The sequence below is a fragment of the Oryctolagus cuniculus genome, chromosome 11 (genome assembly GCF_051225735.1).
Source record: "Oryctolagus cuniculus isolate XC-2025 breed Fujian yellow rabbit chromosome 11, ASM5122573v1, whole genome shotgun sequence".
Classification (NCBI taxonomy): domain Eukaryota; kingdom Metazoa; phylum Chordata; class Mammalia; order Lagomorpha; family Leporidae; genus Oryctolagus; species Oryctolagus cuniculus.
The window spans coordinates 101,579,774-101,603,883 of record NC_142877.1 but is presented as its reverse complement, the minus strand read 5'-3'; the positions used below and the strand labels follow the sequence as shown (position 1 = coordinate 101,603,883).

The window sequence follows — 24,110 nt, the reverse complement described above, 5'->3', positions numbered from 1 at the left end:
TATGATCCTATAAATAACAAGAAAATGTATTGGTACAGAAAAATATAGGAAGAAGCTTAGAATTTTATTCATCAAAATGTTTAGACTACTTCTGAGGAGCAAGATTTGGAGCCACACTCTTTTCTTCTCTCTACTGTCTTAATTTTTTCAATACACATTACCTTTTTTTTTAAAGATTTACTTTATTTTTTGAAAGTCACACAGAGTTACAGAGAGAGGTAGAGACACACAGAGAAAGAGAGATCTTCCATCTGCTGGTTCACTCCCCCAATGGTTGAGGACAACTGGGGCTGGCCAAGCCAGGAGCCAGGAGCCAGGAGCCAGGAGCCAGGATCCTCTTCCAGGTCTCCCCCGTGGGCACAGAGGCCCAAGCACTTGGGCCATCCTCCGCTGCTTTCCCAGGCACATTAGCAGGGAGTTGCATCGGAAGTGGAATGGCCAGGACTCAAATTGGCACCCACACAGGATGTGGGCACTGCAGGCCAGGGCTTTAACCTGCTGCGCTACAGCGCTTGCCCCCACATCACCATTTTTAACAATAAAAATATTCCTACTATAAATTAGCATTTTATAAAATAGAGGTGGGCATTTGGTAGAGCAGCTAAGAGGATACTTGGGAAGCCCACATCCCATAGCCGTGCCCAGGATTCAGTCCCAGCTCTGCTAGTGATTCAGCTTCCTGCTAATGTACACCCGGGAGGCAGCAGGTGAAGACTCAAGTACTTGGATTCCTCAAGAACTTTGGTCCTTGGAAAACCCTGACTGAGCTCCTGGCTTCGGCCTGGCACAGTCCCAACTGCTGCAGGCATTTGGGGAGTGAACCACAAGATGGCCTCTCTCTCTCTCTCTCTCTCTCTCTCTCTCTGCATTTACAAATAAAATAAACACATTCACATGGACCTTAAAAATTAATTTAAAAAATAGTGATCATATTGAAGTCCTAATGTTTCAAACTTCCTATTTTCTTTATCCAACATAAAACCAAACAGAGCATTGTTGGTACTGAATACCGATTCTTGAAGCAGATTTCTTGAATTAAGAAAGAACAATATTCTTTGCAGTAAATACTTTAAGTTTCTACCAATTTTATGTCAAGTAGAACATGAAGTTTTCCATGAGTATAAAACTCAATTCAGACTGTTTCTAGAAGAATTCACAACACAGAAGAAAAGAAAACGAGAGCAAATAATTAGAAAGTTTATGTCCTAAGTGCAAAACCGGAATTAAGCACAAGTAATTTAGAGCACACAGAAAAGGGGCAATAATCATCAAGCTTCAATGATGACCATAATCTTTAAAAGTCACCAACTGTAGCACTTGCAAAATTAAGGAAGTAGGGCATTTGTCTGTGTTGTCCAAGATCACAAAACGCCCAGGACCACCATGAAACTTAACTGACAGATACGATGAGAATCAAGGCCTTCATATCTTCAAACAACGTTTCTACTTTCTTAATTTAAACAAGAAAATTCCTCTATTCATTGCAATGGACTTGACAAAACAAAAACGAAATTTTTCACTTTAGTGTCTAGGCAAACAGTCGCTTGTTAGGCTTGCTGTGACTAATTCCCAATTCCACCTATCCATATTACACTTAAATTTTGTACACCGTACACTTGCCCCAAGTGAAATATTCTGTCCCACCCGTTACAATCACATCAAAATGGAAAGCCAAAACTTTTCACTGACATAAAATACAAAGTCGAGAGCAAATTCATCCAGGAACCCTGTAGCTTACTACTTCCTCATTAGATAATTTCTCTTCCTGCTAAGGAAGATAAAGGATTACTAAAGATCTCATTGTCCCCTAACCCTCAGACCCTGAAATCTGCTAAAATTACCTGGCTCAGAACATCGAGCAGGTCAACTTACGCAAACCTTTGATCAGAGATCTCATCGCGGGTGCGGCCAGTGGCAATGGGGCTTCCCACCGGGAACGCAGGAAGCGGGGCACAAGCTTTCCACGTCCCCAACGCCCCAAGGAACATCAGCCGCGCAGGTGCCTCACCTGGGCCTTCGCAACCCCCGGGCGCAGGAAAACCCGCGGGGCGGACCCCGCCCCGGGACACAAAGGGAGGAGGGCCAGCCGAGCTGCCGCTCTTTCCCTCGGGCGGCAGCTGCACCCGGGAGAGCCCGACACCACTCTGGACGCCACTACGGCTACTTCAAGCCCCACGCGGGTCGCCGACGGCCCGGCCTCCCCGCCTCCGGCTCCCTCAGCCCTTCTTTCTGCCCCAGGACACGCACTTCACACCAATCGTTACCTCCTCCTGCCTCAGGACCGACCAGCAGTCAAACACCCGCCGGGCCCGCCCCGCTGGATCAGCGCGCCCCCGCGCATGCAAATAAACACGCCGCTAGTCCCTCGAGGCGGCTGCCGCCGCGCGCGCCCCCGCCCGGCTTGTGCCCGGGCGCGTACGGGGAGGCGCACGCGCACGTAGGGAAGCGCGCCCCACACTCTACGTGGGGAGGCGTGACTAAGCCACAGGGGCGCGCCGCGTTGCTACCCAGAGCCGACCTAGACAGCGACGGCGGCCGTGCCGTTGACGTGGCGCGCGCGGCCCCGCCCGGCTCCACGCCCTCGGGTCCCTGCGCGCGCCCAGGAGCTGGGGTTCCTCTGGTCAGCCGCGGTGACGCCGAGGAAGGGGGAGGTGGGGCTCCGCCTCAGCAGAGGGAGCTGGGAGGCGGGAGGCTGGGAGACTGTGGAGCTGCAGGATGGCTGGGAGAGAAAAGGGACTGGATTCTGGGCGGCGCCAAGGCTGTGCGGGGGCGCGCTCACCGCCGGCGAGGCAAAGGCGGCCACGTCCCGCTCCCCCCGGCTGAAGAAGCCGCCCCGGGTGTGTCCTCTGGGCCTCCAGACATGTCCGAGGTGAAGAACAGGAAGAAATCTGGGCCCAAGGGAGCCCTCGCGGACCCCGGCAAGCGGAGCGAGGGCGGCCAAAGCTCAGAGGCCCAGGGCGGCCGAGGCGGGGGCTGGGCAGACCCCCGGACGGGCCTGAGCCTCCTGTCGCTGGGGACGTGCCTGGGCCTGGCCTGGTAAGTGGACGCGGAGCCACCCGGGCCGTGTCCGGCCTCCTGTGGTCGCCCTGCTCATCGGAGTCCAGCCCCTGATCCTTCCACCAGACCGGGCATCCCCCTAACCTCCAGCCCCCATGCTGGCGGCTGCTGGTCCCCCAGCCGCGACCCCCGGGGCCGTGCCTCTGAGGTCTGCAGATTAAGGACAAACCTCGTTAGGCGCCTGATCTTTGACGTTGCTGTAAACCGTTACTCGTGGGCGCTGGGTGCCGGTCACATTTGCCCCATAGATGCCTAATGGGAACTTTGTAACCTTTAGATTTCATTATCTCAAAGCAGCAGTGTTAGCTGATTCCAGAGTTGGAAGGATTTCTCCTATTTCGATCAACGTGCATGCGTTGTGAATTTAAAGTCTTCCTAAATTACAGGTTAAACTTCTGTATGCATTGTAAAACTACAAAAACAGAGCGCTTGTGTTTACTTGAGACTAAATATATAGCCTTACACCCAACACAGTTGTTGTTAGGAAAAATTAACATTGGAAACAACGATGGGAAGCTATTTATTTTACTTAACCTATTTTCTTTAGGAATAATCTAACTCATTTTAATAGCAAGACTGACACGGTACGATTAATAGAGTTTACCTTTCTTCATCAATTTGTAAGATATTTAGGAACAGTTGTTACTCTTCCAGAGACCCTGAAGTTCCTCTAATCTAAAACATTTTTGATGCTAGCACATTTTGAATCATACTTTACTGGTGACTCATCCCAGGTCGTGTATTTCTTGAAGTTCATAAAAAATTTGTTAAAATAAAGTGAAATGTTGATTATTATACGTTCTTTTTTTAAAAAAAAAAAGTATGTTTTACTCAGGTGATACTTGTTTATGTAATTAGGTGTACTGGATTTACTGTTTAAATAAACTGCTCTTACACCTTCAAGTGCCTCACCTTCTTTAGATGAATTATTTTCTTTTTTTTTTTTTGACAGGCAGAGTGGACAGTGAAAGAGAGAGAGACAGAGAGAAAGGTCTTCCTTTGCCGTTGGTTCACCCTCCACTGGCCGCCGCAGCCAGCACGCTGCAGCCGGCGTACCGCGCTGATCCCATGGCAGGAGCCAGGTACTTATCCTGGTCTCCCATGGGGTGCAGGGCCCAAGCACTTGGGCCATCCTCCACTGCACTCCCTGGCCACAGCAGAATGCTGGCCTGGAAGAGAGGCAACCAGGACAGAATCCGGTGCCCCGACCGGGACTAGAACCCAGTGTGCCAGCGCCGCAAGGCGGAGGATTAGCCTAGTGAGCCACGGCACCGGCCATGGATGAATTATTTTCAAAATACCTTTTTGTATTGGGAAAGATACTGAGTTAATAGAACTTATGCTAAAACATTTTTGCTGGTTTTAGTTGCTAAATTTATTAATTTCCATTAATTAGCTAAAACTTCATAATCATGTGAGATCAATTACATCACAAAAATGTTCAGCTTTCCTCTAATTTGGTTGCTGTCCTCAGAAAATGCTGCAATAGGAAACTAAACTTTTAAGGAAATAAAACTTGAAATACTGTTGGGGGTTTTTGTTTTTAATTGCCTACCATAAAGACAAAAAACATGTTGCACTGATTTGGAAGTTTAAATTTGAACTATGTCTACAAAATGTCAATGCAGAATCAAAAGTTATTTTTTAAATGGACAGTTATATCATCTTCAAAATAGTTGACTTGGTTGCTCTTATGAAATCTCCCATAAGAATTTAAGTTTAATATGTATACTCTACATATACATATATATATGTATATATACATAACGTATACATATACATTGTTCACTGTGGCAAAATATTCATGGTCAATTTGGGAATTCAAATTTATCCTCATAAGACATTTGCAAGCAATTTTCAAATAAACATTCGGCACCTGTTAAAATAGTTAAAAGCACACTAAAGGTGCTGCGCGCCTCTTGGGATGCTCACATCCCACATGGAAGTGCCTGGGTTCAAGTCTACCTCCACTTCAATGCAGCTTCCTGCTGAAGCACACCCTGGGAGGCAGCAGCTGATGGCTCAAATGCTTGGGTTCCTGTCACCCATGTGGAAGACCTAGATTGAGTTCCACACTCCTTGCTTTGGGCTGGCCCAGTCCTGGTTGTTGCAGGCAGTTGAGCAGTGGACCAGCAGATGGAAATATTGTGTCTCTTTCTCTCTAAGTAAATTCAAGATTTATTTACTTGAAAGGCAGATTTACAGAGACAGGTCTTCCATCAGCTGGTTCAATCCCCAGATGGCTGCAACTGGCAGACTGAAGCCAGAAGCTTCTTCCAGGTTGCCCACATGGGTGCAAAGTCCCAAGGATTTGGGCCATCCTCCGCTACTTTCCCAGGCGCATTAGCAAGGAGCTGGATTGGAAGTGGAGCAGCCAGGGCTTGAACCGATGCCCATATGGGATTGCCGACACTGCAGGCCGGGGCTTTAACTTGCTGTGCCACAGCACCAGCCCCTCTAAGTAAATTAATTTTTTAAAAAAATTTAAAAACCACGCTACCCTTATCATATCAACCTGGATGCCAGTTTGAAAACAGTTTTTCAGAACCAAAGCAGCCTTCTCATGGCACACGTAGCTTCTATAAAATTATTATCAAGCACTTAAAATAGTGTCTAGCACATGTAAGTAGTAAATAAAATGTTTTATAATTCATCACCATTCAGCCCACTTTTCATTGCTTGTGCTTAGTCGTCTTCGTGCTTGTTTTTTCATGCATGAGCTATCCACGTGTAGCAAGGGTGAAATCTGTTTTTATTATGGTGAGAGGCTAACCATTTCAAAAATAACAATCATAAGAATATTTTCACTAACATGAGAGTTCTCTTGAAGTTTATGCTTGATACATAAATTTGAAGAGAAATCCAGAGATGGGTATTAAAAATATTTAATAAAACCAAATGTTCTGGGGCCCAGCTGTGGCACAGCAAGTTAAGTCACTGTATGCAGTGCTGGCATCCCATATGGGCACTAGTTCGAGTGCCAGCTGCTCCACTTCTCATCCAGCTTCCTGCTAATGCACCTGGGAAAGCAGCAAAAAATGGCCCAAGTCCTTACCCACATGGGAGTCCTGGAAGAATCCCCTGGCTCCTGGCTTCTGCCTGACCCACCTCCAATCATTGGAGCCACGTGGGGAGTGAACCAGTGTATGGAAGATTTCTGTCTCTTTCTCTGTTTCTGTAACTGCCTTTCAAATAAATAAAAATAAAATCTTAATAGTAATCCAGTTGGCCTTTCTAGAATCTCCTACCTAGCCCCAAGCCAAAGGAGTATATCAATCTGATTGCCTGGACTTGGAAGATCTCTTATTTTTCCCTCTCTAACTCTGTTTTTCAAATAAATAAAATATTTTTAAAAATCAGAATTCTTAATGTATTTTTGTAGAAGATTAACCTTCACACTCTTTTATAAGAATGCTTTCATTTTGAATAAATTCCCTGATCTATAGGATAAATTACAATGGAGTAACATTGTGAGGTAATGAATAATGAAACTAGCCCCCGAAATTAACTTTCTTTAAGGTGATCTCTCTATCCTTGGCCTCTAGCTCCTGATTTTAGATAAACCTGTACTCTTAAAAAGGAGAGGGGGGGAATTCTTAAAACCCAGGAGTAGGAATGAGATAGCCATTAAAAAATATTATGTCTATCCATCTGTCTTTGAAAATTAGAGTAACTGTTTTCTAATAACCAGAAGATTTAAAAGTTCATATTGGTGCAACTGGAAACCATTATACTTAGTGAAATAAGCCAGTCCCAGAAAGATAACACCTTTCCCCTGATCTGAGGTAACCAACAGAGTACCTGAAATACAATGTGTTGGAGTGAAATAGACATTTTGAAAGTCCATGATTGTTTACAGCCCTTGTCTCTTCAGTTGAGGAACAGTGTTTTCTTTATCTTCTTCATACTATTTGTTGAACTCTTTTACTTAGTGTAGGATTAACTATATGATCATTAAGTAAATTGAAAATAGATCTTTGTAAAAATTAACAATAGGAATGAGAGAGGGAGGAGGAAGAAGAGTATGGAAGTGTCACTATGTTCCTAAAACTGTATATATGAAGTACATTAAACTTGTATAACTTAAAATTTAAAAATAAATTTTAAAAATGTTAATATTGGCATGCATGACAAAAGACAATCTGTATGTAACCTAGGATTGTAAGTATCTCATATGATAGACACTAGCCAGCATCGTCAATCAGAATTTCATGTAACATTGTAAACATTGTTTAAAAAGCAAAAAATTTGGGGCCAGTGTTGTGGTGCAGTGGGGTTAGTCTGCAACGCCAGTATCCTTTGAGTGCTGGTTTGAATCCCGGCTGCTCCACTTCTGATCCAGCTCCCTGCTAAATGTGCACATGGGAAAGCAGCAGATGATAGTCCAAGTACTTGGACCCCTGCCATTAATGTGGGAGACCCAGAGTTCCTGTCTCCTGGCTTTGTTCTGGTCCAGCCCCAACCCTGGCCATTGTGGCCATTTAGGGAGTGAAGCAGCTGATGGAAGATCTCTTCTCTTTTCTCTCCCCCCCGCCCCACTCTCTCCTCTCTAGCTCTGACTTAAAATAATTAAAAAAAAAAAAAAAAAAGAAAGCAAAAAATCCATTTTGACTTGGACAGTTTTACAGCAACTGTCAGATGAATGATGCCATTTATGAGTTTGGAACATCACCCACCATCTTGCAAAGATGCACAAAGCTAAGACAGCTGCATTTGAGAAGTGTTTCACCTCATTAAGTTTGGGGATTTTTAAATATTTCTCTTTCACTGGAAATGAAATTTTACTAAACATGGTCAATTAGTGGTTCTCAGCTTGCCTGTGTACCATGTCACCAGGAAAGCTCTTGAAATTTTCAATAGCTCAGCCACATTCCATACCAATCAAATCACAATCTGTGGGTAGGACTCAGGTATTGGACTTTGTTACAGCTGCCAGATGATCCCAATATGCTGTGAAACTTTTGAACTACTGGCCCCAGTAAAATGATTTAGGCAGGCACTTCTCATGGTCCTGCTCCACTGCTTTTTGATGACTCAGTATACAAAGAGTTTCAACTGCTGCTTTTTCTGAGCCTGAAGAATTGAGCTAAAGTAGATAACCAAAATGTATTAGATCCAAGGCATTTCTTTTGTGCTTGTTCATTCAACTCCTGTTCAGATGTTGATTTATTGGGATAGCTCTTTTCCTTTTTTATGCTTCTGCCCTGTACTGTTTGCCAGATGAGGAACACACTCCAATTTTAGAATGTCTAAAGTGCATCTATATCAGTTGTATCACATATCATGGAGTATATTCAATTGTACAGTTTATACACCCTGCATAGCACCTGTGTTCTGTTGTCTCTGACAATGGCTGTCTTGTGTTTTCATACCTCTTCTGTTACTTTGCACTTTCTAATCACTGTCACCTCTCCTTTTATCCCACTGTTTTTCATTAGTCTACTTGCCTACATTTTAGTTTTAAAACTCTTGATAATCTTGTTTCTCCTACATTTCAATGTAAAAGCACTTTTTTTTTCTAGAGATTGCCCAAATGGCCTTGAGAAAAAAAGTTAAGATCAAAGATCTTGTTCTAAATAACGTAATGTATCTTCCTCCAAAATACTTCTTCTGCATATAGCCAATAGATATTTTACATCTTAACTGTGAACTGTGAGCAAGGGCAATGTTCTACTCTTCTTCTCATGAGGTAAGCCAGTACCTACAGTGCACATGGCTGTTTTGAGTGTTCATTAAAATAAAATAAAGGATGCATCTTGGCCATGCAAGAATGTATGTTCTTAACAGAAGAGGGTATAATACTTCTTTGAAGTTCAGATTTAAATGGATATAAATTAGGCAGTAATGATTATTTTTTCTTTTCCAGGTTTGTATTTCATCAGTCAGAAAAGTTTGCAAAGGTGGAAAGCCAGTATCAGTTACTGAAATTAGAAACCACCGACTTCCAAGGACTTCAAAGGAAAATCAGTTTAATTTCAGAAAAGGTAATTATGATTGACTTATCTGGGGGTGTTTGTCCAGTTTTTCTTCCCCACCACCATTCTACCCCACCAGAATTTCTTTCCTCATGCCTTTTATACCACTACTCTTTTAACTCTCATTGGTCTTTTTTCTACCTGTTGAAATTCTCCCTCTAATCCAATTTGGACTTAGATTATATGTATTTTCTTAAGATTTTATTTACTTATCTGAGAGGCACAGTTACAGAGAGAGAGAGATGGAGAGACAAAGAGAAACACCTTCCATCCGCTAGCTCACTCCTCAAATGGCTGCAACAGCCAGAGATGGGCCAATCCAAAGCTGGGGCCAGGAGCTTCTTCCAGGTCTCCCATGTGGGTGCGGGGACCCAAGCACTTGGGCCATCTTCCACTGCTTTCCCAGGCCATCAGCAGAGAACTGGATCAGAAGAGGAGCAACCGGGACACAAACCAGCACCCATATGGGATGCTAGCACCGCAGACAGAGGTTTAGCCTACCACAGCAGGGCGCCAGCCCCTCAGATTGTACCTTGAAAGGACAAAGATTGTTTTATATAACAATTTCTAATATTGGATAAAATTAATACCTTCATTTTAATATGTTCATTTTCTACTTATGTGTCAGTTATCTAAAGCATTGAATATATGGTTGATCTTTAGGTATGAAGTTAGAATATGAATAGCACTTACTGGAAAAAGATCAATTTTTTTCTTTCCATTTTTAAGGATATATACATATGCATGTATGAACGACTGGTCTAAAAATAAATGTTTCTTTAGACAAATAAGAGTTCTAATGAAAATTAAAATAATATAATGTCTATGTTGTGTTTCTTCAAATTGCAAATGCTGATTTCTACCAGGCATATCATTATTGTGATTCTTAGAAATGTGAGACAAAGCATTTTGTAACCCCCACGTTTTCAGGGTTGAGTCAACTATAATCAGTAAGCATCATGTGAACCTTTTCTAGCTACCAGAAACCAAGCTAGCACTAGGAATCATGCTTTGTTCATTATTCATTCACTAAATCTTTATTCATGTCATAAAGTATACAAGGGCTTGTTCTTGGGACCATGGTGGTCAAGGGTGTTACAAAACTAAGGTGAGGGGTAGGCATTTGGCACAGGATTGAGATGCCTGTTGGGACACCAGCGTTCTGTATCAGGAGTGCTTGGGTTCACATCCAGGCTTCACTGCCAATTCCAGCTTCCTGCTGCGCCTCCTGGAAGACAGCAGGTGATGGCTCAAGTGGTTGTGTCCTTGCCACCCACATGGGAGATGTAGATTGAGTTCCCAGCTCCCAGGCTCGGCCTGGCCCAGGCCTGGCTATTGTGGGTATTGGGGGAGTAAACCAGTGGTTACGAGCAGGCGCTTGCTCTCTCTCTCCCTTTCAAAGAGAGAGATGAAATGGAAGCCCCAAATCCCAGCCACCGCATGCGTGGAATGAGTATGTAATCTTCCAGAAGAGAAGACCGTAGGTGAAAATTGAGCATCTCTACACATGCTGGGTAGTCCAAGGAAGGTGAGCTTGGCTGTGGACAGGAACTGCAGTGGAGTTGATATTTTGACGTAAAACAGAGTTGGAATCTGGTTATAATTGTTGGGAGCATTCCACCTTATTGATTTAAATCCAGAAACTAGAAATTCAGTCTACTTAATTAGAAACTAATGAAAATATATTTTGAACCAAGTTAAATTTCCTTTTTAAATGAAAATTTTTGTGACAAGTAAAATGCTTTTGAGGCAGATTTCAAAATATCATCATAGAATCCAAGAAATCGTCTTTTCATAGCTCTTTGTCTCACAGTCTGCCCTGAGAGTAGTTTGCTAATAGCTGCCTTTTCACAAAGCTGGCCCTAAAGGTCAGCATAATATCGTAGGAGGGGAGAACAACTGGATGTGGGCTCTCATCACAATTGTGTTCTTCGATAAATCACTTTGACTTCTCTTGGCCTTCATTTCATCACTTATTAAATAAGATTTTTAAATGCATAAGACAACATTTAATATATATGCAAACTCTGAAAACCTTCAAGCACTAATTTAAGGTATTTGCTTTAAAAAAAAACTGTTAAAATATATTGACAGCCTATAAATGCTAGTTACTGTGGTATACTAGTCACTAAATGTTTTCACATTAAATGTTGAGAGTTATTTTCCTGGTAAGTTGATCTTGGACCTGAGGAATACCACCTCTGATGACAGTGATGTTCTTCTGGTGAACAGCCTAAATGGGAAGACACCTCAGATGAAGATAAGTTTGCCTCTTCAGAATACTTCTAATGAAAGTACTAAACCTAATACTGCACACATACTACCAATATATCAGTACTTCTCAGAAGTGGTATTTTAAGGGAGTTTGTACTATAGCTATGTATGTACATTCAAAATAATTTCTAAACAATGTCTCAGAGTGCTCCAGTTATCTTACGCGGTACGGTCAGTATGGATACACTATGCTACCTATCACCTGCAACTTCTTTAGGTCTTGATTGGGGTGGGCCCAGGAGGCATATGGCATTTTTCTTAAACACCAGCAAACTTGGCCTTGTATACTGAAATATGGGGACCATGAAAAAACTATGACTTGGTCTCTTCCCCTAAGGAATTTAGATAGAAGCTTTCAGAACTTCACATGGATAATTCATCAGTCTGTTAAAGAATCAGATTTCAGAGTCACTTCTAAGCCTCTTTTTCACTGACCTCCAACTTCGTATCTCTACTCTGAGCATACATTGTTCCCTGTGCTAACTCTGTTGTGATACTAATCATAGTAGATGTGATTTTTGTCAGTAATGTGCCTCCCTTACTTGTCTTTAGAGTGAATACTCTGTGTTTTCTATTTCCCTAGCATCTAATAATGGAACTAGCTCACAGCATACACTCAATGGATCTTATTGGGACTCTAGAATATAGAACACGGAAGACCCAAAACAGTATCTCCCCTATCAAATTGTGAAATCAAGGACTACTATGTGTATATTTTACATCCAACGTCTAGTACAAAGCCTGCCACAGAAACACTCTCAGCATTTTTAAATTATTTTTGCTAAGTGCCAAATATGTGGGAGGTGCATAATTAATCAGTTTTACAGGACAGGTGTCCAGCCTGACCGGTGTTCAGGCTGTCAGAATTAGAGCTGTGGAAGGGTGTTACACTAAAGGACTGAGATCTTGCCTGACCCTTAAAGTCAGGATAGAACTTAAGTAAGGAGGAGAAGAGAATAGCATAGGGAGAGGTATTAGAATTTGGGACTTTATTCTAGAAATATTAGGAAACACCAATGGTTTTTCAAAAGAGTACCATGATACACAAGCAGTTTTTAAAAGCTTAATTTGCTATTAGGGTGATATAGAGAAGAAGTGACTAGATAAGACTCCTTCTAGACTGCTTCCCCAGATCACTAAAGTCTGGGTTGGGTCTCCACTTAAATGTTCCCATTGTCTTTCACCTATCACAGTGCATATAGGCACATCCTTCTCCCCAGTTAAACTAAGCTGCTGGGCAGAACTGTGTTTTTTGTTTTTATTTTTATTGGTCTTGGTTTTGGTACATTCTTCAACACAATGCTGCAAACATTTGATGAATTAATGATCACTTCTAGACATTTTAGTAGTCTCCAAAGCTGTTGTCTATGCATGTGTAGACTAAAGAGGTCCATGACCTGGCCTTTTTATATTCCAGATACATATTAGGAGGTATCAGAGGCCTACCATGGTTTTCTTTTTTTTTTATAGGAAAAAATGCATTTTACTTAATGACCAAGTACACACACATATTCACATGTATCACTAAAACAATATTTACTTTTACCCAGTGGGACCCATCACAAAATGTTCTGCTCTTGTTCTTGCATTTTAAAATTAAGTAAACAAATTTTGCAGATCATGAATCTGTCATAAACTATAACTGCTGCAGAAAATTGTCAGCAGTAATTTACAGTCTTCCTCCTTCTTAGAATTAGCCCACTATAGCATTCATTACTCAGAGAGAGGAAAATCTTACATAGCCTTGCTACTGTGTACCAGCCTGGACTGGTTTATCACCTACCCTTCCAGGCCTAACAGCTGAGGAAATGACTTGCAACCGTGTAATAGGGCCCTATGTCTGTTAAATATTTTGTATAAAATTTGATCCCTATTTGATCTCCACAACAACCCTGTGAGGTAGCCAGGGAGAATATTGTCAGATTCACTTTACAGATAATGAAGTTGAAGTTCAGAGAGGTTAAGTAACTTCCCCAGTTACTGTATATGTTGCAGGAGGCAGAGTAAATACAGCAAGACTCAACAACCTTTAGGTTGAGAGCTCTCGTCCCAGTACAATACAGTTTCTAACCTTAAGTATTTTTATCACCTCATTCTTTTTTAAATTATTGATTCAACATTATAGAGGATACAACAAAAGATTTAATTTGAAACTTATGCCAAGCTTATGCTTCTCCAACCATGGCCACAGAAAATAAATGTTTTTAGAAAGCACAGTTCTTTTGACTCTAGTCTAATGGAACATAAGTAACAGGAAAGACCTTCAAGGTCAAAAAAATTGAAGAGAAGTCAGAGGAAAGGATATAAAAGGGATGTTATTAATGGGTTTCAGTCCCTTTAAGCTTTGACTTTTGTGAGAGGGTTCAATGGAGAGGTTTAATGCAGATGAGACTTGAAACTTTTGAAGAGGATCTGAGTCTTGACGAGGTTATTCAAACTCAAATCTTGAATGCACAATGATAGGCCATGCTCTTCAAAAACTTGGTACTTTATGCTCTCTCAAATTGCTAGGATTTGAATGCCACCATACAAATTGATTCATGTTTTTTGTCTATTAATGGTCCGTGGCTTTCTTTAGATGAAGTCCATGTTAGAATCCATAGTTATCAGTGTTCTGCAAAACTGCAGGAGATCCAAGGCTCCCATCGGACCACAGACGAACCACCCCTCTCATCACAACACCTACCACCCTACTATGGTTTTCACATGCTTAGAACACTTTACCATTTGATATGAACTTGCCCTACTAAAGATTTAAAGATAAATTTATTTACTTATTTATTTATCTGAAAAGAGTAACAGAAAGGGGGTGATACCAACAGAGTCCTCCATCCACTGGTTCACTCCCCAAGTGTCCATAACACCTGGACCTGGACTAGGCCAAAGCCAGGAGACAGGAACTCCATCAAGGTCTCCCACAAGGGTGGCAGGAACCCAAATACTTAGGTCACCATTTGCTGTCCCCCAGGGACATTCGCAGGAATCTGGACCAGAAGTAGAGGCAGGACTCAATCCCAGGCCTCCAAAAAACCCACAGCACAAAAAAATGCATTTCCCTAAACTGTTTTCTTTTTCATTCATTCTTGCCTTTGTAAAATGTGATTGCTAGTACCTTCTCTGTAAGAGGTTAATCAAAAAAGGTATATTTTTTTTTCCAGGTAGGAACTCCTCCAGAATCATAGCATTTAGGAAAAGTAAAAAAAAAAAAAAAGCTAAATAACAATAAAAATGACATGTATGTTACTTTCATAGGAGCAAAAAAAAGGAAAAATGATGTATTTCAAGCTTCTCTAGCATTTTTAAGAAATATTTATTTATTTATTTTGAAAGTGAGAGAGAGAGAAAGGAAGAGACACACAGAGAGAGAGGTCTTTATCAACTGGCCTACATCCCAAATGGTTGCAATGACCAAGACTGGGCCAGGCTGAAGCCAGGAGCCAGGAGCTGCTCCCAGGTCTCCCAAGTGGGTGGCAGGGGCCCAAACACCTGAGCCATCTTCTGCTGCTTTTCCCAGGCCTTTAGCAGGTAACTGGAACTGAAGTGGAACAACCAGGACACAAACCAGCACCCATAATGGGATACTGGCATCACAGGAAGCAGTATAGCCCACTATACCACAACACCAGCCCCTTCTCCAACATTTTTATCCTCAATATATCTTTATGAAGATGCACAAGTTGGGGCCTGCACTGTGGCACAGCGTGTTATGCCACTGCCTGCAGCAATGGTTTGAGTCCTGGCTATTCCACTTCCAATCCAGCTCCCTGCTAAAGCACCTGGGAAAGCAGTGGAAAATGGCCCAAGTCCCTGGACACCTGCACCCGCGTGGGAGACCCAGAAGCAGCTCCTTGCTCCTGGCTTCAATCTGGCCCAACCCTAGCCGTTGTAGCCATTTGAGGAGTGAACCAGCAGATGAAAGATCGCCCTCTGTGTCTATCCTTCTCTCTCTCTAACTCTGCCTTTAAATAAATAAGTAAATTTTTTTGAAAAAGAAAAAGAAAATGCATAAATATCCAGGATTCAGGTGTATATTTTTCTAAAATGAGGCTAATCTAGTAAATTTGTTTAAAACAAATCAATAAATGTTTTTGTCCATATAATTCTGATATACTTGGATAGTTTAGACATCCTCAGAATTTGAAGTGGGTATATTATGCTCCTTATTGTTAAAGTTTGTTTCTCCAATGTAAAAATTATTAAGTAGCCTTAGGAATTGTTTTGTGTTATAAATGCAGCTTGAGTCTACTGAAAGTATCCTGCAGGAAGCTACATCATCCATGTCTTTGCTGACCCAGTTTGAACAGGAAGTATCCAGCCTCCAAAGTATCATGCATGACATTCAAAATAATGAAGAAGTGCTCACTCAAAAGATGCAAAACCTTAATCAAAAACTCCAGAATATTACAGATTTCTGGAAGAGAAGCCTAGAAGAAATGAATGTTAACACAGACATTTTCAAATCAGAAGCAAAACACATACATTCTCAAGTTACTGTCCAAATCAACTCTGCTGAGCAAGGAATAAAATTGCTCACTGAACGGCTAAAAGATTTGGAAGATAGCACACTAAGAAATATTAGAACAGTAAAAAGACAAGAAGAAGAGGATCTTCTGAGAGTAGAAGAGCAGCTTGGCTCTGATACAAAAGCAGTTGAAAAGCTAGAAGAGGAGCAGCACGCTCTCTTTGCCAGAGATGAAGATCTGACTAATAAACTTTCCAACTATGAACCGAAAGTTGAAGAATGCAAGACACATTTACCAACAATTGAAAATGCTATTCGCTCTATTCTCAGAGTCTCTCAGGATCTGATAGGAACAGAAAAGAAAATGGAAGACTTGACTTTGCAGATGTTTAATATGGAAGATGATATGCTGAAAGCAGTATCTGAAATAATGGAGATGCAGAAAACCCTTGAAGGAATGCAGTATGACAATAGCATACTAAAGATGCAAAATGAACTGGATGTTCTAAAAGGAAAAGTTCGTGACTTTGCAGCATATTCAAGTACAAAAGAAAAGGGAATTCTAGAAGATCATACTCTAGAAAATAAAAGAATTGATGATGACTTTTAAATTCACATTTATTCTGATGACCTATATCATTATATGTAAATTGATCAGTTTCATGTTTTTGGGTTATTTGAAAATGCCTCACTTTATCCTGCATTATTGGAAGATAGGTGAGATATCTACACACATGGATTATCCACATAATTAGAGCTTATATTTTTAACTAAAACATTTTTTGTTTTTATCATTTAAAATAGAAAAAATTTGCAAATATACATTTCTCTATTTTAAAACAATATGTTTAGTGTTTTGAAAACATTTTTCTAATAATGAATGAGCGTCATTATTAATTTCACGTACTATTTTGGGCCCAAATACACTGCTGTCTCTAGGAACTATTAAACAGTTTTTACCATTTCATTAAATTACTGTTTTTCAAACCTGTGTCTATATCTTATACCTTTTCTATCAACTTACCTTGCTGTCAGGTTAGTTGGGAATATGCCTGTTTCAGCCATATTCTTCATGTTCCTTTGTAATTCACTGCAGGCTGAAAATCCATATAACCAAGTTCATAGGAATTTTGTTCAAATAAAAGTTAATGTGCCTGAGGGAGAGCCTGGAGGCTTTGCTATGAATTACTATGCACTTTCTAGAAATTATAAAGCCTGGAGCCGGTGCCGCGGCTCACTAGGCTAATCCTCCGCCTTGCGGCGCCAGCACACTGGGTTCTAGTCCTGGTCGGGGCACCGGATTCTGTCCCGGTTGCCCCTCTTCCAGGCCAGCTCTCTGCTGTGGCCAGGGAGTGCAGTGGAGGATGGCCCAAGTCCTTGGGCCCCCACCCCATGGGTCTCCCACCCCATGATGGGAGACCAGGAGAAGCACCTGGCTCCTGCCTTCGGATCAGCATGGTGCGCCGGCTGCATCGCAGTGGCCATTGGAGGGTGAACCAACGGCAAAGGAAGACCTTTCTCTTTCTCTCTCTCTCTCACTGTCCACTCTGCCTGTCAAAAAAAAAAGAAATTATAAAGCCTGGGAAATGATTTCTTTTTTGTTAAGGTTCTAAACTGTGTTACAGATACTAGTAAGAAATTTTAAATACACTTAAATATGTGCTTATTTAAGACCTTCCTTATGAATTGTGTTATGAGCTTTTGGATTATCTTCATATACATGGGCTTTTTAATAGAAAGCTTTTATTTAATAAATATAAATTTTATAGGTACAACTTATGGATTATAGCGGTTCTTCCCCCCATACCCACCCTCCCACCTCCAAACCGTCCCACCTCCTACTCCCTCTACCATTAAGGTTCTGTTAGACTCTTGAGTTTGCTAGATATATGATCTCTAGATAAACGAGTCTACTTAAAATAAAAATACACTAACAAACTTATGAAAAGGAAAGGCAGCATTATAATAAATGGTGACAAATGTGATATTACAAATATGATATTACAAGTATGTCATTAAGGGCCAGCACTATGATGTAGTAGATTAAGCCGCCACCTGCAGCATCCCTTATGGACACTGGTTCATGTCTGGGCTGCTCCTCTTCCAATTGAGTGCTTTGCTAATGGGCCTGGGAAAACAGTGTAAGGTGGCCCAAGCACTTGGGCCCCTGCACCCGCGTGTGAGACCCAAAGAAGCTCCTGGCTCCTGTTATCAAGTTTAATAACAACTTTATTTGAACTTATATATACCCTGGTAATGGTTATAGAGAGTAAATAAAAACAAGATGACCACTGTACTCTATAGTGACATTTACAAGGGAAGCGAAAACTTGTACTTCTACCTTATTACATGAGTAAATTATTGAAATATATTTACATGTAGATGTTTGTGTCTCTGTGTATTCCTTTACTAAGCAGGTTTTCCTGTTTTTAAAAAACTGCATTAGGGACCAGTGTTACAGTGGGCTAAGCCGCTGCCTACAATGCTGGCATCTCATATGGTACCAGTTTCAGCCCCTGCTGTTATGGCCATCTGGGGAGTGAACCTGTGGATGGAAGATATCTTTCTCTGTCTCTCCCTCTTTCTCTGGAATGCTGCCATTCAAATAAATAACTAAAAAAGAGAGAAAGAGAGAGAGAGAGAGAGAAAGACTCCCTAGAGATAAATACACTCATATGTCTTCCTCTGTTTCTTCGATTCATTTATTTCAAACTTGAAATTTCAAAAACTTCCCTGTATGTCAGATATTAAATTACATTGTTCATCTTTTCTTTAAGGAAAACTACCAATATCCTAAGACTCATTTTCTTAGCTTTGTAATTAATGAAAAATTCTATCAATTATGAAGCAGCACTTGGGTTGCCCCCTGGCACCCCTCTCCATTCCAGATTCCTGCTAATGCGCACCCTGGGAAGCAGCAGGTGATAGCCCTAGTACCTGAATCCCTGCCACCAACCAAGGAAACCCAGCCTGAGTTCCAGGCTCCTGGTTCCAACTTGGCACCAACTTGTGAGCATTTGGGGAGTGAACCAGTAGATGGAAAAATCTCTGCAGGGCTTTCTTTCTGCCTTTCATATTTATTTTTTTTTTAATTTTAAACTACAATTTCAAGACTATTACACTATAAGCTACCAAGTGAGACAAAGAGGTTTACCAGCAGCTCCCTAATCTGATCCTTCTAAGAAGCAGCTAAGCTCTTTCCGAGGTGCTGGAATTATGTAATGCTCTTAAGCTACAGTTACTCTGCCAGAATGGATACGTAATAAAATGTGACCGAAAAATCAAATAGATGAAAGTAGGCTACCTACTCCTTTCACCCTTGGGAGACTGTTTCAGCAAATACACTGTATTAGAGAACGTTCTCCTTAAAAATAAAACATGGTTTTGCAATTACTAGTTGATTTCCTTCCTAATTGAAGCTACTCCTTAATGTCCTATCCCACAATAACATTTTCACAAAGCTGATTTCTCTAACAAAAACAGTTTGAATCACCTCCTCCATGAATGATTAACATAATGTAAAGCAATTGAAGAGAAAAAAATCCTAAAATACGTTTTAAAACCAAACATATGATGGCCAAGGAAGGAATTGCTACTTTGACTTCACTGTCATACTGTCCCATTTCAGCACTTCACCATAATTCTTTTGCACCTATTTAAAGTTAAAACTATTTACAACCATTTAAAGTTAAAACTGCCATCAAAACAATATTCTGAGCAAATTATGTTTTTATTTGCATTGAACTAAATTTATGTTAATAAAAATAGCTGAGTAAGCCAAATTCAACTTAAGAAAGATAATTCACAAAGAAATACACATTTTGGCCTGCGCCGCGGCTCACTAGGCTAATCCTCCACCTTGCGGCGCCGGCACACGGGGTTCTAGTCCCGGTCAGGGCACTGGATTCTGTCCCGGTTGCCCCTCTTCCAGGCCAGCTCTCTGCTGTAGCCAGGGAGTGCAGTGGAGGATGGCCCGAGTACTTGGGCCCTGCACCCCATGGGAGACCAGGATAAGTACCTGGCTCCTGCCATCGGATCAGCGTGGTGTGCCAGCCGCGGCAAAAGGAAGACCTTTCTCTCTGTCTCTCTCTCACTGTCCACTCTGCCTGTCAAAAAAAAAAAAAAGAAAGAAAGAAGGAAAAGAAATACACATTTTAAGAAAAAAAGTTTCTTTTAAACTACAAATTTAATTTTGTAAAGATGTTTTGCATTTTGCATTTTGTTTTATTCTTGCTCTCTGAGTTTCAAATTATCCATTTATAGACATTCTACATCCAAACTATACTACAAGCTCTCAGAAAGTAGAGACTATTCTCTTTTTTCTTAATATTTTAAATTTGAACAGTAGAGAGAGAACTTGCATCCACTGCTTCACTCCCCAAATTCCTGCAACATCTGGAGCTAGGCCAGGAACTCCATCTGGGTCTCTCACATTGGTGGTAGGGACCCAAGTACTTGAGCCATCAAATACTGCCTGCCAGGACTTGAACCTGGTGCTCTGATATGGGATGCAGGCATCCTAGGTGGCATTTTAACCAACGCATCAAACACCTACTGCCCCCCTTCGTTTCTTTTCTTCTTTTTTTTTTTTTTAAGATATATTGATTGATTTGAAAAGCAGAGTTGACAGAGAGAGGGAAAAATGGTGGGGGAGGGAGGAAGTGGGTGTTTGGTGTTTCCATCTGCAGGTTCACTCCCCAAATGTCCACAATGGCAGGAACTGGTCAAGTCCAAATCCAGGAGCCAGGAGCTTCTTCAGGGTTTCTCATGTGGGTGCAGGGGTCCAAGGACTTGGGCCATCTTCCACTGCTTTCCCAGGCACATTAGCAGGGAGTTGATGGAAGCAGAGCAGCCAGCTCAAACCTGTACCCATTTGGGATGATAGCACTGCAGGCAGCAGCTTTATCCATTACACCACAACACCAGCTCCCTTTATTCATTTATTTTTACTTTATTTGAAAGGCAGCGTAGGGGAGAATCTTCTACTTTAAAACATAGTCCTGGGGCTAGCACTGTGGCGTAGCGAGTAAGGTCGCCGCCTGCAGTGTGGGCATCCCATATAGGTGCTGGTTCGAGTCCTGGCTGTTCCACTTCCAATCCAGTTCTCTGCAGTGGCCTGGGAGAGCAGTAGAAGATGGTCCAAGTCCTTGTGTCCCTGCACCTGTGTGGGAGACCCAGAAGAAGCTCTGGCTCGTAGCTTCAGATTGGCCCAGCTCCAGCTGTTGCAGCCATTTGGAAGAGTGAACCAGGGGATAAAAGATCTCTCTGTCTCTTCCTCTCTGTCTGTAACTCTGCCTCTCAAATAAAATTAAAAATAAATAAATAAATAAATACAACTGCCCCGTTACCACACACACACACACACACACACACTCTCACACTTAAAACCCAAAACCCATTACCATCACCAACAATAAAAATAACAACTTGAAATGTTGCCAGGCAGTTGAGTGGCTCAACATGTTTATCAGCTAATATGTCCAAGTTTAAACCAGAATGGCAATTTAGAGATATCAGGATATAATGTATGAGCATATACATACATCAAAACATCAGATTATATACCATAAGTATATTAATAAAGCTGAAAAAATGTTACCTAGTCTCACTTCACAATCTACCAAAGCCCATTGCAGAGATTTCCATTTTCATTTTCCAGCAACTGAAAATCACATCACTTCCATTTAGCTCATTTTGTTACAACACAGAAGACCTATATTTCAAAAATGATAACAGAAAAATGTAATTTCCAGTAGCATTTTGTGAAATGGCCTTAATATTTACCTTCTTATTCTTTAGTAATGAACTTAAATTGTTCCAAAGGATCTTACTTTTGAAGTCATCTTTTACCATATGCTTTCCCAAACAGCAGTGAAGTTGTAGGTAAAAATAACACATTAAAATTTAAGTTGAATTATGTTAAACTTTTAGTGGACTTAATCATTGTGGTATTATATTTTCTTATAGTGTCAGAAATCTGAAGCTGTCATGGAACAATTGAAGTCTTTACAAATAAATGCTCATCTAAAGCGTCTACAGGAGGAAATTTATGAAGTAAAAACTTGGTCTGGCAGGATAACTGAAAAACAGGATATTTTGAGCAACAATTTGACAACTCTTTCTGAAGACATTACAAAAGTAGACCAAAGTACAACTTCGTTGGCAAAAGATGTCAGTCTCAAGATTACAACTGTAAAAACAGACATACGACGCATTTCAGGTTTAGTAACTGATGTAACATCATTGACAGATTCTGTGCAAGAACTAGAAAATAAAATAGAAAAAGTAGAAGAAAATACAGTAAAAAACATAGGTGATCTTCTTTCCAGCAGCATTGACCGAACAGCACTGCTCCGAAAGACAGCATCAGAAAACTCACAAAGAATTAACTCTGTTAAGAAGACACTAACTGAACTGAAGAGTGATTTCAACAAGCACGCGGATAGATTTTTAAGCTTAGAAAGTGACAGAGCAAAAGTCCTGAAGACAGTGACCTTTGCAAATGGTCTAAAACCAAAGGTATATAATCTAAAGAAGGACTTTGCCCGTTTGGAACCACTGATAAATGACTTAACACTACGCATTGGGAGATTGGTTACTGACTTACTACAAAGAGAAAAAGAAATTGCTCTCTTAAATGAAAAAATATCTAATTTAACAATAGTCCGGGCTGAGATTAGTGATATTAAAGATGAAATAACACACATTTCAGATATGGATTAGTTTGACATTTAGGTTAGATCAAGGTGACTTTTTTATTTTAAAAGCAGGACCACTGTTATGTATGGAAAGACTGATAAATCAGAAATAGTGATATTTTGGAAAGAATACCATTTTGTATTTGATTCTATTTTATACAGGAAAAATAAAATTCTTAAACAACATTTTATTTTCCAAAGTAAATAATATAAAACCTACACTGGTAACTTATAGCAAGAACCTTATCCATACCCTTACATACTCTTAGACAATAGCACACATACACATGCACATACCCTCAGTGCCCATCAGGAACCACAGTATATATGGTTGGGGCCCTGACTGAAGAACCTCTCCTTAGTGGCAGGGCTGTAGAATTCAATCAGAGGTGGAAAACGCCCAGCTATAAAGGCTTAAGAAATCATTTGGTCTTGCCCTGCAAGGGCTAGCCCAGGTCAAAGCCAGGAGTTAGAAGCTCCATCTGGGTTTCCTATGTGGGTGCAGGGGCCCAAGGACTTGGACCGTCCTCCACTGCCTTCCTAGGTGCACCAGCACAGAGCTACATCAGAAATGGAGCAGGTGGGACCTGAACCGGTGCCCATATGGGATGCTGGCACTGCAGGCAATGGTTTAACTTGCTACATCACAGCACCAATCCCAGTTACTATTTTTTAAAGGTTTATTCATTTATTTGAAAGGTAGAGTTAGAGAGAGGTCAGTTTTTGATCCATTGGTTCACTCCCCAAATGGCCACAATGGCAGGAGCTGAGCCTATCCCAAGCCAGGAGCCAGGAACTTCTTCCATGTCTCCGACATGGGTGCAGGGGCCCAAGGACTTGGGCCATCTTGTACTGCTTTCCCAGGCCATAGCAGAGAGCTGGATGGGAAGTGAAGCAGCTAGGACTTGACCCAGAGCCCATATGGGATGCCGGAACTGCAGGCACCAGCCCCCCAGCTATTATTCTAATAGCTTTATTTTAACTAGGAAACTACTACCCAGAAAATGTGGAAAACTTAAATACTTAACAGGAAAAAGCATAAAATAACCAATCAAGCCAAACACGCAAAGGAAACTATGTAAAAAAAATCACTTGATAATTACCAGAAAATGTGAAAGCAGCACCCCCTGAACCAGAATCCAGCTGACTTCTTCACTGGAATTCCTAACACTCTAAATATGTGAAAATATACCAAAAACAGTAAAAGGATGAGCTATAAGTAATTATCAAGTAGTTATTCTTCCCACACTCCTCCTTGTAAAGACTGCTGCCTGCGTGTCACAGCATAGGCTCTAGGTAGCAAGAAACTACATAGTATAGGACTATTCTAGGGTAAGCAGCTCTACAAGGGTACTTCAAAAAGTTTGTGGGGAAAATGGAATTAAATTTTTTTTAGCTCAAAACTTTTTGAAATACATATAAACTTTCATAGTACTATTTTCCACCATAAACTTTATGCAGACTTCTCTTATACATACATTTCAAAATATTTAATACCAAAATAAACATGTTAATTCCATTTCCCCACAAACTTTTTGAGATTCTCTCATGTACACCACATAGATAACATCACTGTAATGCATTCTGATATATTTTGTATTTATAATAGTACCCAAATGAAACACTCTACTCCTTGTTATTTTA

The 24,110-nt window shown here is 41.1% G+C and overlaps 2 protein-coding genes across 8 annotated transcripts in view; one reads left to right on the top strand and one right to left on the bottom strand.

The window, feature by feature from the left end:
* The window catches only part of APAF1 (apoptotic peptidase activating factor 1), a 129,863-nt gene extending 127,348 nt beyond the window's left edge, over nt 1–2,515 (bottom strand). For 2 of the 5 annotated variants that reach the window (XR_016216979.1, XM_070052732.2), the window contains exon 1: nt 2,265–2,515. The gene's annotated coding sequence lies outside the window, so the exon portion shown is untranslated. Of the gene's footprint in view, nt 1–1,841 lie in introns of all 5 variants that reach the window. The other 3 variants (XM_070052733.2, XM_070052734.2, XM_070052735.2) reach the window with 3 other exon arrangements.
* On the top strand, nt 2,499–22,652 carry IKBIP (IKBKB interacting protein). 3 transcript variants are annotated; one of them, XR_007919762.3, is made up of 4 exons: nt 2,590–3,036; nt 8,924–9,041; nt 15,542–16,485; nt 21,736–22,652. XR_007919762.3 is itself a non-coding variant. In XM_017342039.4 (3 exons), the coding sequence occupies exons 1-3, from the start codon at nt 2,861–2,863 to the stop codon at nt 16,376–16,378; spliced, it is 1,131 nt and encodes a 376-aa protein (XP_017197528.2). In that variant the 5' UTR covers nt 2,499–2,860; the 3' UTR covers nt 16,379–18,149. The 3 variants fall into 3 exon arrangements, 2 of the variants coding, with proteins under 2 accessions (XP_017197528.2, XP_051702524.1); XM_017342039.4 differs by lacking the exon at nt 21,736–22,652 and having other exon boundaries at nt 2,499–3,036; nt 15,542–18,149; XM_051846564.3 differs by lacking the exon at nt 15,542–16,485 and having other exon boundaries at nt 2,522–3,036.
* Nucleotides 22,653–24,110: the final 1,458 nt, after the last annotated feature.

Coding starts and splice junctions, on each gene's coding strand:
- IKBIP (XM_017342039.4), top strand. CDS start 2,861: ATGTCCGAGGTGAAGAACAGGAAGAAATCTGGGCCCAAGGGAGCCCTC. Junction 3,037..8,923: donor ACGTGCCTGGGCCTGGCCTG/GTAAGTGGACGC, acceptor TTTCTTTTCCAG/GTTTGTATTTCATCAGTCAG. Junction 9,042..15,541: donor TCAGTTTAATTTCAGAAAAG/GTAATTATGATT, acceptor TTATAAATGCAG/CTTGAGTCTACTGAAAGTAT.